The following is a 13,920-nucleotide window of genomic DNA, read 5'->3' on the forward strand; positions in this document are numbered from 1 at the left end:
CAAAGTAGCCATTTTTGCATCGAATATTGTGTGAAATTCATGATTTCTACAGAAAATGTTGTGCAAATTTCGTTTTTAGTGAGACAAGTGAGCATTGCAACGTAACGCACAAAAATTTAAAAAAAAAAAACATTGCATGTGATAAGGGTAAAAAGGTCCTAAAAATGTTAAACACCTGCAAAACTGGACATCGAACAGATTTTGAAATTTGTAAAAAAATTGAGAAAACGTGTCAAATTTGTCATACAGTGGTCATTTTCCGTTTGAAATGTAAGAATATGAATAAAAACATCAATAATTTCAAAAGTATAAGAATGTTATAGTATAGATTTTCAAAATACGGTAATATTTTTAAAACATCACATGTTTTTAACACTATATCAACCCTTTGAAAATATTGCAATAAAATAGCAATATTTTACACCTGCCTGCGTCACCTGAGTGGTAGTGGGCTCAAGGAGTAGGTGCTGACCCCTTCGTCTCAGGTTCGACTACCACCGAGTATGCATATGCCTTTCACTGGTGGGCTACGTAAGAAATTGGGTGTCAGTGACCCCATCCGGAGATTACCCGCTTTAGCAGGAAACTTCGCCATTGAAAAACAATATTTTCACAATATCTAATATCCTTTTTTTTTTTAAAAGCAAGCTGAGGTTAGGCAGACCCAACCAGTTACTATTCAATGTACCACGGGTTTTGAACCTGCAACGTCCCATCACAAGGAGACGTTCACTGACAGCTCCTACCAACCACGCGGAGCCCGTTAGTAAAATATCTCTGATATTGTGAGATAGCTCTAACCGCAGTTTGAAAAAATACTCCACCAAACCCTCCTTTTCTTCAAAATAGTAATTTCAGCAAAGTTATTGCCAATTACACAAAGAGTACAGTTACAAAGAAACTAATTACACCATCATTTCATCCCACCAATCATACAAAATTTTAGGAGCATTTTTGAAAATCAACATAAAAAGGATGTATTTTGAGAGGAAACAAAGAAAATCATTACATAGCACGAGGCATCAACAGATGAAAAACGGGTCAAATTTCGAGAGCTGAATTGATAAGATACTAATAATCATCAGTATTTCACACTGAAGGCTTTAGCTAAACATCTGAGGAAATACATGGTTTACAACGATCCTACCCTAATAGGAACTGATGTGAATCACGCAGTGAACTCTACACTGTATAATTGAGTAAACAAAGCATGCGTATGCCTGTGCAAGCACCTGCATTTTCAGTTCTGCTTCTCACATGGAACAGATTTCTTTTCTTCAATGGTTGAAGCATTTTTTTCCATCATCCCGTGACTGCAAGTTCCACCAGTTGAACTACTCAAGCTACACCTACGCATAACCCCAGTTGGTAAGTGGCCAGTTCAGGTAGTAAAATCTACATCACAAGGATACTCCATTTTGACTCTGGCGGCTCCCTTCCGCAGCCATATCCATGTGACAGCTTAAAATATCAACATCAGAAGCTATAGGGGAAAACAAGCGTCAGTTGCTAGGTCCTGAAAACGGAAAAGACACCCTTTTATCATGAGAAGCAAGAAAACTGAAAGGATCACAGAGCAGGACAAACCATGATAATGGGTTTGTCATCCTCCAAAGCCTTACCGTAAGAAAATTCCCGGCCTATCACACGTCCTTCAGTTTCTCCTCTCCAATCATCAACATGAAAATAGAAAAGTTCCTAATCTGATTGGCTTTTGTCAAATCACCAACAGCTAGCAGGCCACATCTGGGTGGGTCATTGACTGAAAGAAAGGTTGATATGCAAACATACATGACCATGCCACCTCCTTGAGAGAGACTGAGCTTATGACCATGCAAATCTCAATGGCTCTCTGGTAATCTGCAAGAATTTAATCATATAATGAACATGAACTTCAGCAAATTAATGAGAATATTGATAATTATCAATAAAGTAGACAAAAATAGTTGCTAGACATAATGCTGACGTCAATTTTCTTTCAGCGGCTTCAAGTTTTACTTTGCATATGCACGTGTGGGCACACACAGGCAGGTCATAAACCAATCAGTTTACTTGGCATCATCATAAAATGATAGACAAGCCCCAACAGAAGTCAAATCAAAGCAATAGATTATCTAAGCAGCATAGCAGACACTAAACAAATGGATACAATGAAGAAACTGAAAAAAAAAAAGACTAATTGTTTTTAAAAGGTGACATCAGTAGAACATAAAATAAAATTACGGATGTAAATGGGCCAGATTCCAATCAGATGCAGGCATTATTAAATCTGACCAAATTGGATTCGGACTCAGAGTCGAATAGAAAAACACAACACTGAATCCAGATCCAACTAACTAATCAGATACAATTTGTAGGTATTTTGGTTTGGATTAGGCATCTCTGAGTGCAAAGTGCACAAGAGAATGGTTGACGGATTTAAATTTTATAGATTTTTCACCGTTCTATTGATCAATATCTGTCACAGGGACTCGGCCAACTGGGTGCCGCACCCGTGTCCGCGCAACGCGGGTGCACATGCGGGTGCGGCACCCGGTGCAGTCAACCTGACCCTGGGTGCAGTCAACACACCTAGGGTCATTTATGTTCAACTTTTGGACTTTATATATATATTTTTATTTTTGCCGCACCCCCGCACCCAAGTTTTTTGAAAGTGCCGCACCCATGTGACATAGATCAATATGTATAATCTTGTCCAAATTTTTTAGTTTTCCAAATGGGAATTTTGTCTGCAGGAATAAAATGCTGATCTTTCCAGGAATGCAAACAGGTCAGGGTCATGCTAAGACCCAATCCTGTGATTTCCATCCAAATCTGGATCCACTCAGCTGTCATGCTAAAGATCCAGATCAGGATCCATGACAGGCCCTTGTGATACCAGATCGGTTATTACCCATTTTACATATGGAAAAGGTAATTAGGCTCAACTGTACCAGATCGAGGTCAGAACCAGTTTAGAACTATGGCCTATTTGCGTCCCTCTATGACCACCATTTAAACGTGTATGTTTCAATTACCTCCAGGGGAATTCACTCGTGTCTATACCAGCCTGATGCAATTCATCAACATACTGCAAAGCCTCTCTACTTTCTTCCCTGTCATCAAAGAACTCCTTTTTATCACCCTCTATTTGATATGTTTCATGTCCCTTTCCTGCAATAACCTGAAAGTTTGCAATGAATCGTTGAAGAGAATCAGTAACCTCATAATACAAGTGACCCAAAGAGATGTAACAAAACCCATTTTGTTCTCTTGCAAGTCTAGTACGGCAAAAGAAGCATACTCAACAGGCCAAAGCTCAATGCATTGGCTGGTTGAAAAAAATAATAATGCAATCCACGTGTAAATTCCTTGCCTTAAAAAGGAGACAAAGATTGTGTATTGCAATTTTTGCAATTTAGACACAAGATGGGATTACTATCAAACACTAAATGGTATTGCTCAAAATATTTCTGCTTAATGAGGTGTTGCCAGTCAGATTTCTGCTTTAATTTCATGAAAAGAAAGAGAGAGAGAGAGAGAGAGAGAGAGAGAGAGAGAGAGAGCAACAAGGTTAAAACTCTCAAGTCATAAGGAGCCACTGCAATGACAAAGAGACAAGAATTGGGTAACTTCAAACCAGATTGAACGTGACGCGAGGTAATGTTTGACGTATTATGTAAGTTGAAACTCATGGACGTAAAACCTGCACTCGAAGTGTTAGGGAAGAAAGGAAGGAGATGGAGGAGAATGAATGGGATAGCGGTGAACGGGAAGATGATTTCCCTTGTATTCATTAATCACATATACGTAGAGAGGGTCTCCATGGTTTACAGCATATTGACAAATATTCCCCTGACCACAGATGATGTAACATGTACCATTCCACAATAGGCACTATAATAAAATAAAATATTGCATTCGTGTCTCAGATAGGATTGACAATAATAACCTCATAATCTTATTGTGTAACATCTCCCCAACAACTGAGCAACAGTAAGAACTATGTGCAGCTTGGCTTTTAACACCCAGTGACATCGAATGGAAAGTGGTCAGCCACTTCATGCTCTTCAAACACAAATTTTGCTCCCAACTGTTGATTTTCGACCTTTTTTCAAACAAAGTATTCATCCAGTTTCATGTGTTTAGTTTTGTTATGTTGAACCAAAGTAATTGATATGGCTACAGCACTTTTCATATCAAAATACAATATGGATCTTGCAATGGACTGTTCAAGAGTAATAAGTAGATATCTCAACCAACAAATTTAGGTTGTAGTCGGGGTCATGGATTTATAGTCTGCTTCAATGCGTGATCTAGCAATTGTACATTGCTTTTTATTGTTTTATGAAACTAGGTGTGGAGCAAGATAAATAATCTCCTGAAGTGGATCGCCTTGCTGTTGGATCACCAACCCAATCTGCATCTAAATAGGCAATAGTTTTTGTTGAACCCCAGAAAGAGATTGTAGTGATTTACAAATTACACCATATTCGCATGTGCCCTTAATATGTCTTACTATTCATTTTACCACCTCAAAATGTGATGTCCTGTGAGCATGCATAAATTAGGAAACCTGATTAACTGCAAAAACAATGTCAAGAGTGTAAATGATAAGTATTGGAGTGCTCCCACTACTCTTCTGTATCTTTCTAGTAATGATAGCAATTCTCCTTCATCAGTAGTCAGATGCTTATTCATGGCTGCAAGGGTACTTGCAAATTACAGTCATACGCCTGATTTATTGAGGTCACAAGCATACTTTCATGTGCCCTTATATATCTTACTATTCATTTTACTAACTCAAAAATGACATCTTGTGAGCATGCATAATTGGGAAGCCTAATTAACTGCAAAACAATGTCAAGCATGTAAATGATAAGTATTGAAGTGTTACTGCTGTACTTACTGGATCTTTCTAGTAATAATAGCAATTCTCCTTCATCAGTAGCCAAATGCTTATTCATGGTTGCTGAAGTACTTGCAAATTACAGGTAGACATGCCTGATTTATTCAAAAGGTCGCACACATACTTTCATTGGGGAAAAAACAGACAATTTGCTTTATGAACCACTTCTATCTCAAGAAAGTATCACAATGGACCCAACGCCCTTCATTTGAAACTTTGTCATTCAAAAGGGCTTTCACTTCAGTGACACGTGAAGAATGATTCCCTATGAACACCATATCTACATATAGAAAGATGGTGTAATGTGAGTCTTTGCAGAATACGAATAAGGAGTGGTTCACCTTGCTTCTAACAAAGCCATATGTACAAATAATTCACCAAAAACTGTGAAACCATGCATGAGATACTTGCTTAGGTTTATAGTCGGCCATTAGGAATCTACATACTTTAATTGGATCACCCTCATTGTACCCATGGGGTTGTTCTATGTATAATTTCTCATACAAGTCTCCATACAAGAATGCATTGTTCATATCTAATTGTTCAAGATTCCATCGGAAACTCACTGCGAAGGATAAAACAACTCCAATAGTTTCCAATTTTTTACAAGAAAACTCAAGGTTTCACCCAAAACAATATTCTTCGGTATACCCCTTAGCTAGTAATCTTGTTCTAAATTTTTTTATGCTCCCAGAAAACACGCTTTATCTTATAAAACCATTTGGAGCCTACCACATTTTTATCATAATGGTCGCTCAACTATCTCCCAAATTTGACATGTATGAAGAGTATCTATTTCTTTATTCGTGGCTTCAATCCCTCTAAGTTTCTCATTGGCCTCATTAAAAATTGAGGCTCTTTAAATTGTTGTAATGCTGCCATAAATACCTGAACATATTTCTGATAAACTTAATAATCCAATTAAATAGTTCAACAATTTGGATTTTATTTATGAATTCTAAAAAACTTCCTAATTTGCACTTTAAATTTTTACTACTCATTTCTGGTTTCCACTTTACATGACCTAAAAAGCCCTTGTCTCTTGCTTCCACTTCCTATGTCGCTTCTTGAGTTTGCTTCCCTCTTTGGCAACCTTCGTCAACACAATAAGATGTTGTCTCATTCAAACTGAGAAATGTTAGATACGTGGAAGTTGGAACCAGTCCAAAGAAGGTAACAATCAGCAAAAGAGAGATTTAAAAATTATTGTTGTCATGATAACCTTTTTCAGTACATGATATATTTCTGATTACTATTTGTTAATAACTACTACTATTTGGAATACAATCCTATAACTAGTGTTCCCCACCCTTTCCCTCACTTGACCAGCAAAAGAGAAATACAAAACTATTGCAATCATGCAACCTTTTTCTTTTTCTCTATGATATCTTTCTGACTATCATTTATCCATAACTGTCCTTATGTATGGTAGTTTTATAACCAATGCTCCCCTTCCCCCACTCCTCCACCCCGCCAACAGAAGACCCAAGCTTTCTTTGACAATTTCCATTAACATATTAAATCACAATCATACATTCCATTTTCCTAGTAAAGCATGGGATAAATATAGGAGGATCGAAATGAGCAAAATGAGAAGTATGCACAGGTTTCTCCAGTCAATGTTCAAACTGGTAAAGGCTGCAGACAAATTTTCAGGACTAAATTTGTTGTTTAGCTTTGCAAGGCAGCTCTAGCCAAATGTAGCACAAGTGTTTCTCTGGGCTTCCGTGCTCAGCATCATAGCTCATGTGGGCTACGGAGCTTCATTGTTGTAATTGAAACCCTTAAAGCTATCTCTAAAGAAAAGAATTTATAGATTATAAATATTATAAATATATGTTGGACATCAGCACTCTCGCTGCTTGATCTTGTAATGGTTCTACACTATTATCAGCAACTAGAATGAAGTGAAATTCTGGAAAAGATGCAATGAAATAGCACATCTAAAATAAAAATCTTACCCAGGAAAGTAAAAGCAGAAACTTGATGAATAAAAAGACAGAAGTAGCTGAGTTTTTTCTTTGAAGTTTTCCTCTTTCTTTTTTCTGTTTTTTTTTTTTCTGATAGCCAAGCCGGGTGATGATCCCTGTCATATTTGGTCTTGAACCCAAGACCCTTGGTTATGATAGGGTGACCCAACCATCTAGCTATCTTATTTGTCCCCTTTTCCTGGAAGCTTTATAACTGATGTGAAAAAAAATTAACAAGGATGCATGACTTTAAAGAAAAAAAGGAACAAGGTTCTGCAGGCAAGCTAATTAGGATTGTTTCCCTTTTCATGATATTGAGACAAGTTGTATCTTTATCCCGAGTATGGGAATTCAATCCATACTCCTTTTAACATTAAAATATCAAAGATAACTCTTGCAACTGTCAGAAGTCAGAACAGATATAAAAGAATTACATGTGATGCCATGTTCACACCGCAAGTAAAAGGTCATTCTTGTAATTAGACATCATTTTGTTTTAAGAAAAGGTAAATCTACAGGGAACTGTAAGGCCCTCTCTTCCTTAAGCCCATCAATAGGATTCTCTCTGTGTACCTTTCATTTTCTGAAGATTATACATGGGAAAAACTGAGAGTTCTCTCTTTTATCAATGAGGGTGAATCCCATGTGTGTGTGTGTGTGTGCATGATTATTATTTTCATTTTTTTATAATTTTGATTTTTTTTACAATTAAAGATTTTTCCAAGAAAAAATAATTCTTTTTGAGATACCGAACATGGCACTTATGACTATGGAAAACTAGAAACTTACAACAATGTCGCCTTCCTCGCCCATGGCAACAGCAGCCCGTACAGCTACTCGTCGGACGTCATGCAAGAACAGCCTGTGACCATTTGGAAGTGGTGGGTAATAATCATTTTCACCATATCGCAAATAATCTTGCATGGTCCATCCAACACCAGCCAGCATATCATCCAAAATATCCACTAGTAACCATGCAACGACAGTAACATGAACAAGTTAGCCTTTTCAATGTAGTTGAGAAACTGCTAAGCTCTAAAACTTTATGAAGTCATATTGTAATTTTATTTTTCAGGAGCAATAAAAGTATGGAAATTGTGTCTTTGGAACCACTAATAGCAGGTAAAGCAGGGAATCATCTTCGGAAAGGAACAACTGAAACCCAACACTTACAAGGATCCTCATTCTTGGGATTGTCAGAGGTCAAAATAACCACTTCACTTTTGTCAGTTGCAATTTTTGTCATCATGGGCCTCTTTCCTCTATCACTCTCACCAGCGCATCCAAACACTTCATTTAAAGCAGTGGAAGTTAGCCAATGCAAGTAAAGCAATAATCTGCCTCTGACTACTTTCAATGTTGTAAACTACCCTGCTTATTCTTTGGGAACTCACTGGCAATATCAGATATGAACGGGTCTTAACATTGTTACTGCACCTACCTTTTTTTTCATTGTAAAAAAAGAAAGAAAGGTAGCCACAGTAACAGTGCAATGACCAGTTCATATCTGATATTGACAGTGAGTTCCCAAAGAATAAGCGGGGCAGATTGACCAAACTGAACAGATTTTCATACTCTCATATAATTGCATTGGTCCATGACAGAGAAATATAAACTACTTTAGTTCCACATATTCAAAGCATCGGGTCACAGTTTCCAACTTACAGACTATAAAAAATTACATAATAAAAAATCCAATGTCAAAGGGCACAGGATTATGTAAAAATTGTCATCACCGGAAGTATGCATAGCTGATGATGAAAAAAAGGACAATGGAAAAGCAGAAAATGATAATGACAATGATATGATAGATGATAATGAAAATGAAGAAAAGACTGATGAGGATGAAAACAAAGAAGATGGTAGGTGATTAACTCAGTGGTGATATTCAGTTTTCATTGGTTTTGTTTTGACTTTATTCTTTTTTATATGTAACATGCATATATGATATCCTTTTATTCTTTTATCATAATGTCTTAGGTTTAAGCATTATTTATAACGATTACAGTGCTCCGCTCTCTTGAGAAAATTTAAGAGAATTATCTTCTCCTTTTTTACTCATTTATTTTTCTTGGCAATGATGAAGCCGATGAGAAAGTACCATCCCTTATGATGATGACACTGTTGAAGAGAAAGAACAAGTCAATACTGGTGGCACTGGTTATATGATGATAATGAAGAAAAAGATAGTTTGTAGTTATGATGTAAACCAAGAAAAGGACAAATGACAAAATGACAAATGTGCCAGAAATTATAATATTGGAAGAATTAAAACAAAGATAATCATGTACAATTTTGAAGATAAGATGATGAATATCATCATGATCATGACATGATGATTGTGGTGACTACAAAGCCTAAGATGACTCCTACAAAGATGACTGTGACAAAAGCAGCAATGATAGGATGATAATGTTTGACTGCTATCAATTACTACAAATTGTTTGAAAAATAATAATAAACTAGATTTCAAAAACAGTACCTTGCAATAAGATGGGTTCTAACAAAATAACATCCAAACCTCTTCCCTAGTAACTGTTTATCCTTCTTTTTGGGTTAACAAGACTCCTTTTTAATTCACTTTTATCATTACTGTGATATAGGATTTAGAAGAAAAAAGTGCATACAATAGAAAACCTAACAACTATTTGAAGTCAAGGAGCTTGAAGTAGAGACAGAGAACTGCTGACAGAAGAATTGACTGAGTCACTGGGTTCATAGATGAACATGTTACTCCACACACATCACACACCATACCACAACATTATGGAAATGACATAATACAGCCATTTTTTTCCAAAACCCCAAAATAACCGACCCAAACACTTTTTCCAACTTTCAATGTCAAAAAATACCTGAAGAGAACTGATTTGGGCTTCCAAAAACCAAAAACTGAGCCAGATTCAACGTTTTTTCTCAAATCTGGACTGAAACTTTCAAGAAACCCAGAAAATCTTAGAAAAATCACTAAAAATCCAAAACAAGTCCAAACCCAATGGATTTGATTTGCAGAACTTCTAAAATCAAAGCCTAGCAAGTGGAGAAGCCAATCTAACCAAAACTCATCCGAACAGACCAGTCATTCCTCCAAGGATGACATCAGCTGATGTCAGGCCTGTACCAAGTTCTCTTCCTTCTTCCAGATTCAAATCCTCGTCTTCCCTACACACTCTAGCTCTAATACCATGTTAGAAATACAAAGAAAGAAGAGGGAGAGAAGCTAGGGTTGGAGGAGGCTCAAGAAAGGAGAGAACAAAAGTTCATTTCATGCATATCATGTGTGAGGAGCACACTCATACATAAAGGGTTGACCCCTTTTGAGTACATCAAAAAGGAAAAGATTAAAGAGACTAGTATACCCCCTTCTTTATAGGGTGTGTACGTAATAGTCTAATAAAGTTACTTTACACATATTTATACTACACTATATTACATAGACTTTCAATAGTCTTTAGGGATGTTAGCATTACTGTCCATGGGCAAAGGCTCATGCATTATGATGATGATGATGATAAACATAATTAAGTGATCAATGATGCTGATAAGTTGACGAACCCTTGGAAGTTGGGTGTATCGCCCAGTCATCCATGCTTGGGTTACATGCAGCAAAGCCCACATTGTATGCATAGTGTTTTACTAAGATAAGCATTGAACAACTGCAATCTAGCATAAAATGCAACAGTAGATTGTGACGACACAAAAGAATAGCATATATCCAAGGTTCAACAACTATTTAATATCGCAATCTATTGATGGCAGATGCGCATGTTGCCAAGGCTAGAACACAATTTGCTACAGTGCTCATGAACCAAATATGTGTTCCAGTTGGCATTCCGTAACACATAGCTCTACAATGAAACATGTTGCCCCCAAGATCATCATCCTTAATCTATACATGGATAGACTATAGTTTTCTTCAAAATAAAGCAGACACAAAAGGCAAATGAAACAAACATTGAAAGGGAGAGACTTACTAAACTACAAATGAGGGCAGATCTGCATCCTGTGAAAGGATGAAAGACGGAGAGTGAAATCACAGTGCCATCCATCCCAAATTAGTAAGTCAAACGTATGGATGCTGAACTGATCCTAGACATTGAACTATAACATGAGAAGCCCTAAACTAACCTTATGTAACCATTCAACTACCCCGGACAGTGATGACAATGGCTATGCGATTTACAGATATCTGGGAGATACACAAAAGGCTGTTGTTGAAATAGTTTAGCTTCTGATGCGTATTATGTAACATAGACCATTTCCTCAACCGCATTCACCCACCTTTATGCAAAATTGTAGTAGGGTGAATGCCACACCCACACACTCTATGCTGTTCCCGTGACGCTAGACACTTGATCCTAAGCATAAGTCTGATAACTTCATATCCTTATACATTTTTTTCAACATTACCCTTCATAATGCATCTAGCTGTATTAAGTCTTATAAAAAAAATAGTTGTATTAAGAATGAGTTTAATCTTCAAATGCAGGGGAGGAAAAGGAGGATGACACTTTTAAGTGTCACAACATAAGGGGGGCACCTAAACACAGAACTATGAATACAATTTTAATTTTCTGCACAATATAAGATTTTCTTACGCTTTCTAAGTTGCAAAATAAAATTATGGAAAAGAGAACGCAACATGAAGAATTGAACAATCAAAAAGGAGAAAAAGAGAAAACAGAAAGAAGGCATACCGGTGATAATTCTCCTTGGACCGAGTTCTCTAACCGTGTCAAGCAGCCTACTTAAGGCATCAGGGGTATGTGCATAATCTACAATAACAGCAAAAGCTTGCTCCTCATCAATCAGCTCGCATCTACCAGGCACAGCATCCACTTCTTCAATTCCCCTAACAATATCCTCCAGTGGGGCGCCAACTGCAATCCCCACAGCGACAGCTGCCAGAATGTTATACACATTGTGCCTACCAAGCAATCCTGAAGATATTTCCAACATCCCTCGAGGAGTATTGACAAGAACCTGTGTCTCAAACAAAGAAGGCTCAAACTTCACAGCATAAACATCGGCAACCTTGTTGTCCATGGAAAACGTCACCACAGGCACATCTCTGTCCCCCTGCGCCATAAAGTATGCTGCATTAGGATCATCAAGGTTCACAACCTTCCTATGCCGTTCTGGGTCGACCATCTTTCTGAACAACTTAGCTTTGGCCTCCCTATACTCCTCTTCTGTCTTGTGAAAATCTAAATGGTCCCTAGTCAAATTGGTAAAAACCGCTATATCGAAATCCACATTCTCGCAGCGGTTCTGTGTTAGGGAATGAGATGAGACCTCCATAACCAATGCCTCAGTCCCATTGTGCACCATCTTAGCCATCAATTTCTGCAATGTGACGGCATCAGGGGTAGTATTCTTCGATTCCAACTGATTGCTTCCATGGATGTAATGAGCAATCGTCCCGATCAAACCAGTCCTCAATGCCATTGATTCATATATCCCCTTAACCAGATACGAGGTCGTAGTCTTGCCATTCGTTCCAGTGATCCCAATTATAGACATCTTCTCAGACGGGTTTCTATAGAAACAGGCAGCCAAAGAGGGAAGCACCGAATTCATGTCCTCAACGATGACCAGCGCCTTGCATCCGAGCGTCTCATCAATCGAGATCTCCTTACTAGCAACCACTGCAACAGCCCCTCTCTTATCTGCCTCACTCAGATACAAATGGCCATCGGTTTTCATCCCCACACAGCAAACAAACAAGTCCCCCGCAGTGACCTCCCTAGAATCATGTTGAATTCCCTTAATCAACACGTCCAAATCGCCGTAAACCGAAACAGGGACGACCCTACTCTCATCTAGAAGCTGAGCAAGCGACATGGAGAAGGATGGCTCGAGGATTCGAACCTCATTCCGGCCCAAAATCGAGAAATCGAGATCGAAAGAGGATGAATTCAAAGAAGAAGCCCCTTTTGAGCTTACTTCTTGATCGTCTTCGAATTCCGACTCGTGGGCATCCTTTGAAATCACAGTAAGGCCCTGTAGCTCGCGAATTTCGTCGAGATCGACGACTTCCTCCGGAGATAGGGCAGCGTCCTCTTCGGGTTTGATGGTGGGCTTGATGAGGCCTTTCTCGACGAATTCCTGGCGCTTGAGGGCGATGGCACGGTCGATCTCGGAGAAGATGTCGTCGCCCGCATCGTCGCTGGCAGGGTCGCGGAGGTTTGGGTTGTCGGGCGTGTTCTCGAGGGCGGAGAGGAAGATGGACTTGTCCTTCTCGTACTGCTCCTCCTGGATCTTTCGGGCCCGGGCGGCCTGACGGGCGACCTGCTGGAACTTGGAGACGCCGTGGGCGGTGTCTTCGGGGGCCTCCGGGGGCTCATCGTCGGTCGGAGAAGGGTAGAAGGGTTTGCTCCCGGAGAAGGCAACGATGGAGGAGATGGAGGGAAGTCGGTAGCGAAGGAAGAGGAGGGGGAGAGAAGGACGGGGTAGGGTAGAGTGGGGGTTTCTGGTGGGGTGGGAGAGGGACGAGGGGAGGGTGGTGGTGGTGGTTGGGAGGAGCAAGGAGGAAAGGAACGCCATGGGTGGCGTTAGGAGGAGGAAGAGAGGGAGGGAAGCAGTGTTTTCAAAGGGTCTTATCCAGTGACGCTGAGAACCCACTTTCTGCTTATCGAGTGAGCAGTACTCGCTCTCTCTCTCTCTCTCTCTCTCTCTCTCTCTCTCTCTCGTTTGAATCGCAGACAGCGGTGGACAGGACAGTGGGGAACCTCCCGGTCCGTCCGCATACAGGACAGGACTCGATGTTCCTTCCTGTCCACGCACCATAAAAATAAAATAAAAATTGTCTTTTTTTGTTTCCGTGCTTGTCCATTCTCCATTGTCCCGAACAGCACCGGACGGTGTTTCCGCACATCCCGCATTTGCATGGGCGAGAGGACGAGCGTGGGACCTGCGCTCGGGGATCCAAACGCCCCGAGTCTCAAGTTGTTATATATGGGTCCTGAGTTTGGACCCGATCCGTTGAAAGTCATAGGTACATCATGGGATCCTAGTTTTTTAATTCGGGCTCAATGAAAATCATACATTGCTCTCCAAACC

At 39.3% G+C, this 13,920-nt stretch overlaps 1 protein-coding gene across 3 annotated transcripts; it reads right to left on the reverse strand.

The window, feature by feature from the left end:
- Positions 1-1,032: 1,032 nt before the first annotated feature.
- Positions 1,033-13,458, reverse strand: MURE (ALBINO OR PALE-GREEN 13). Of its 3 annotated transcripts, none has more exons than XM_089995536.1 (6): positions 11,556-13,458; positions 8,032-8,148; positions 7,648-7,823; positions 3,018-3,163; positions 1,623-1,860; positions 1,033-1,483 (listed from the first exon to the last, which is right to left on the reverse strand). In XM_089995536.1, the coding sequence occupies exons 1-5, from the start codon at positions 13,402-13,404 to the stop codon at positions 1,842-1,844; spliced, it is 2,307 nt and encodes a 768-aa protein (XP_089851662.1). In that variant the 5' UTR covers positions 13,405-13,458; the 3' UTR covers positions 1,033-1,483; positions 1,623-1,841. The 3 variants fall into 3 exon arrangements, with proteins under 3 accessions (XP_089851662.1, XP_089851661.1, XP_089851663.1); XM_089995535.1 differs by having other exon boundaries at positions 1,033-1,516; XM_089995537.1 differs by lacking the exon at positions 3,018-3,163 and having other exon boundaries at positions 1,033-1,516; positions 11,556-13,457.
- Positions 13,459-13,920: the final 462 nt, after the last annotated feature.

Source organism: Nuphar pumila, chromosome 2 (assembly GCF_984573655.1).
Source record: "Nuphar pumila chromosome 2, dmNupPumi1.hap1.1, whole genome shotgun sequence".
Classification (NCBI taxonomy): Eukaryota; Viridiplantae; Streptophyta; class Magnoliopsida; order Nymphaeales; family Nymphaeaceae; genus Nuphar; species Nuphar pumila.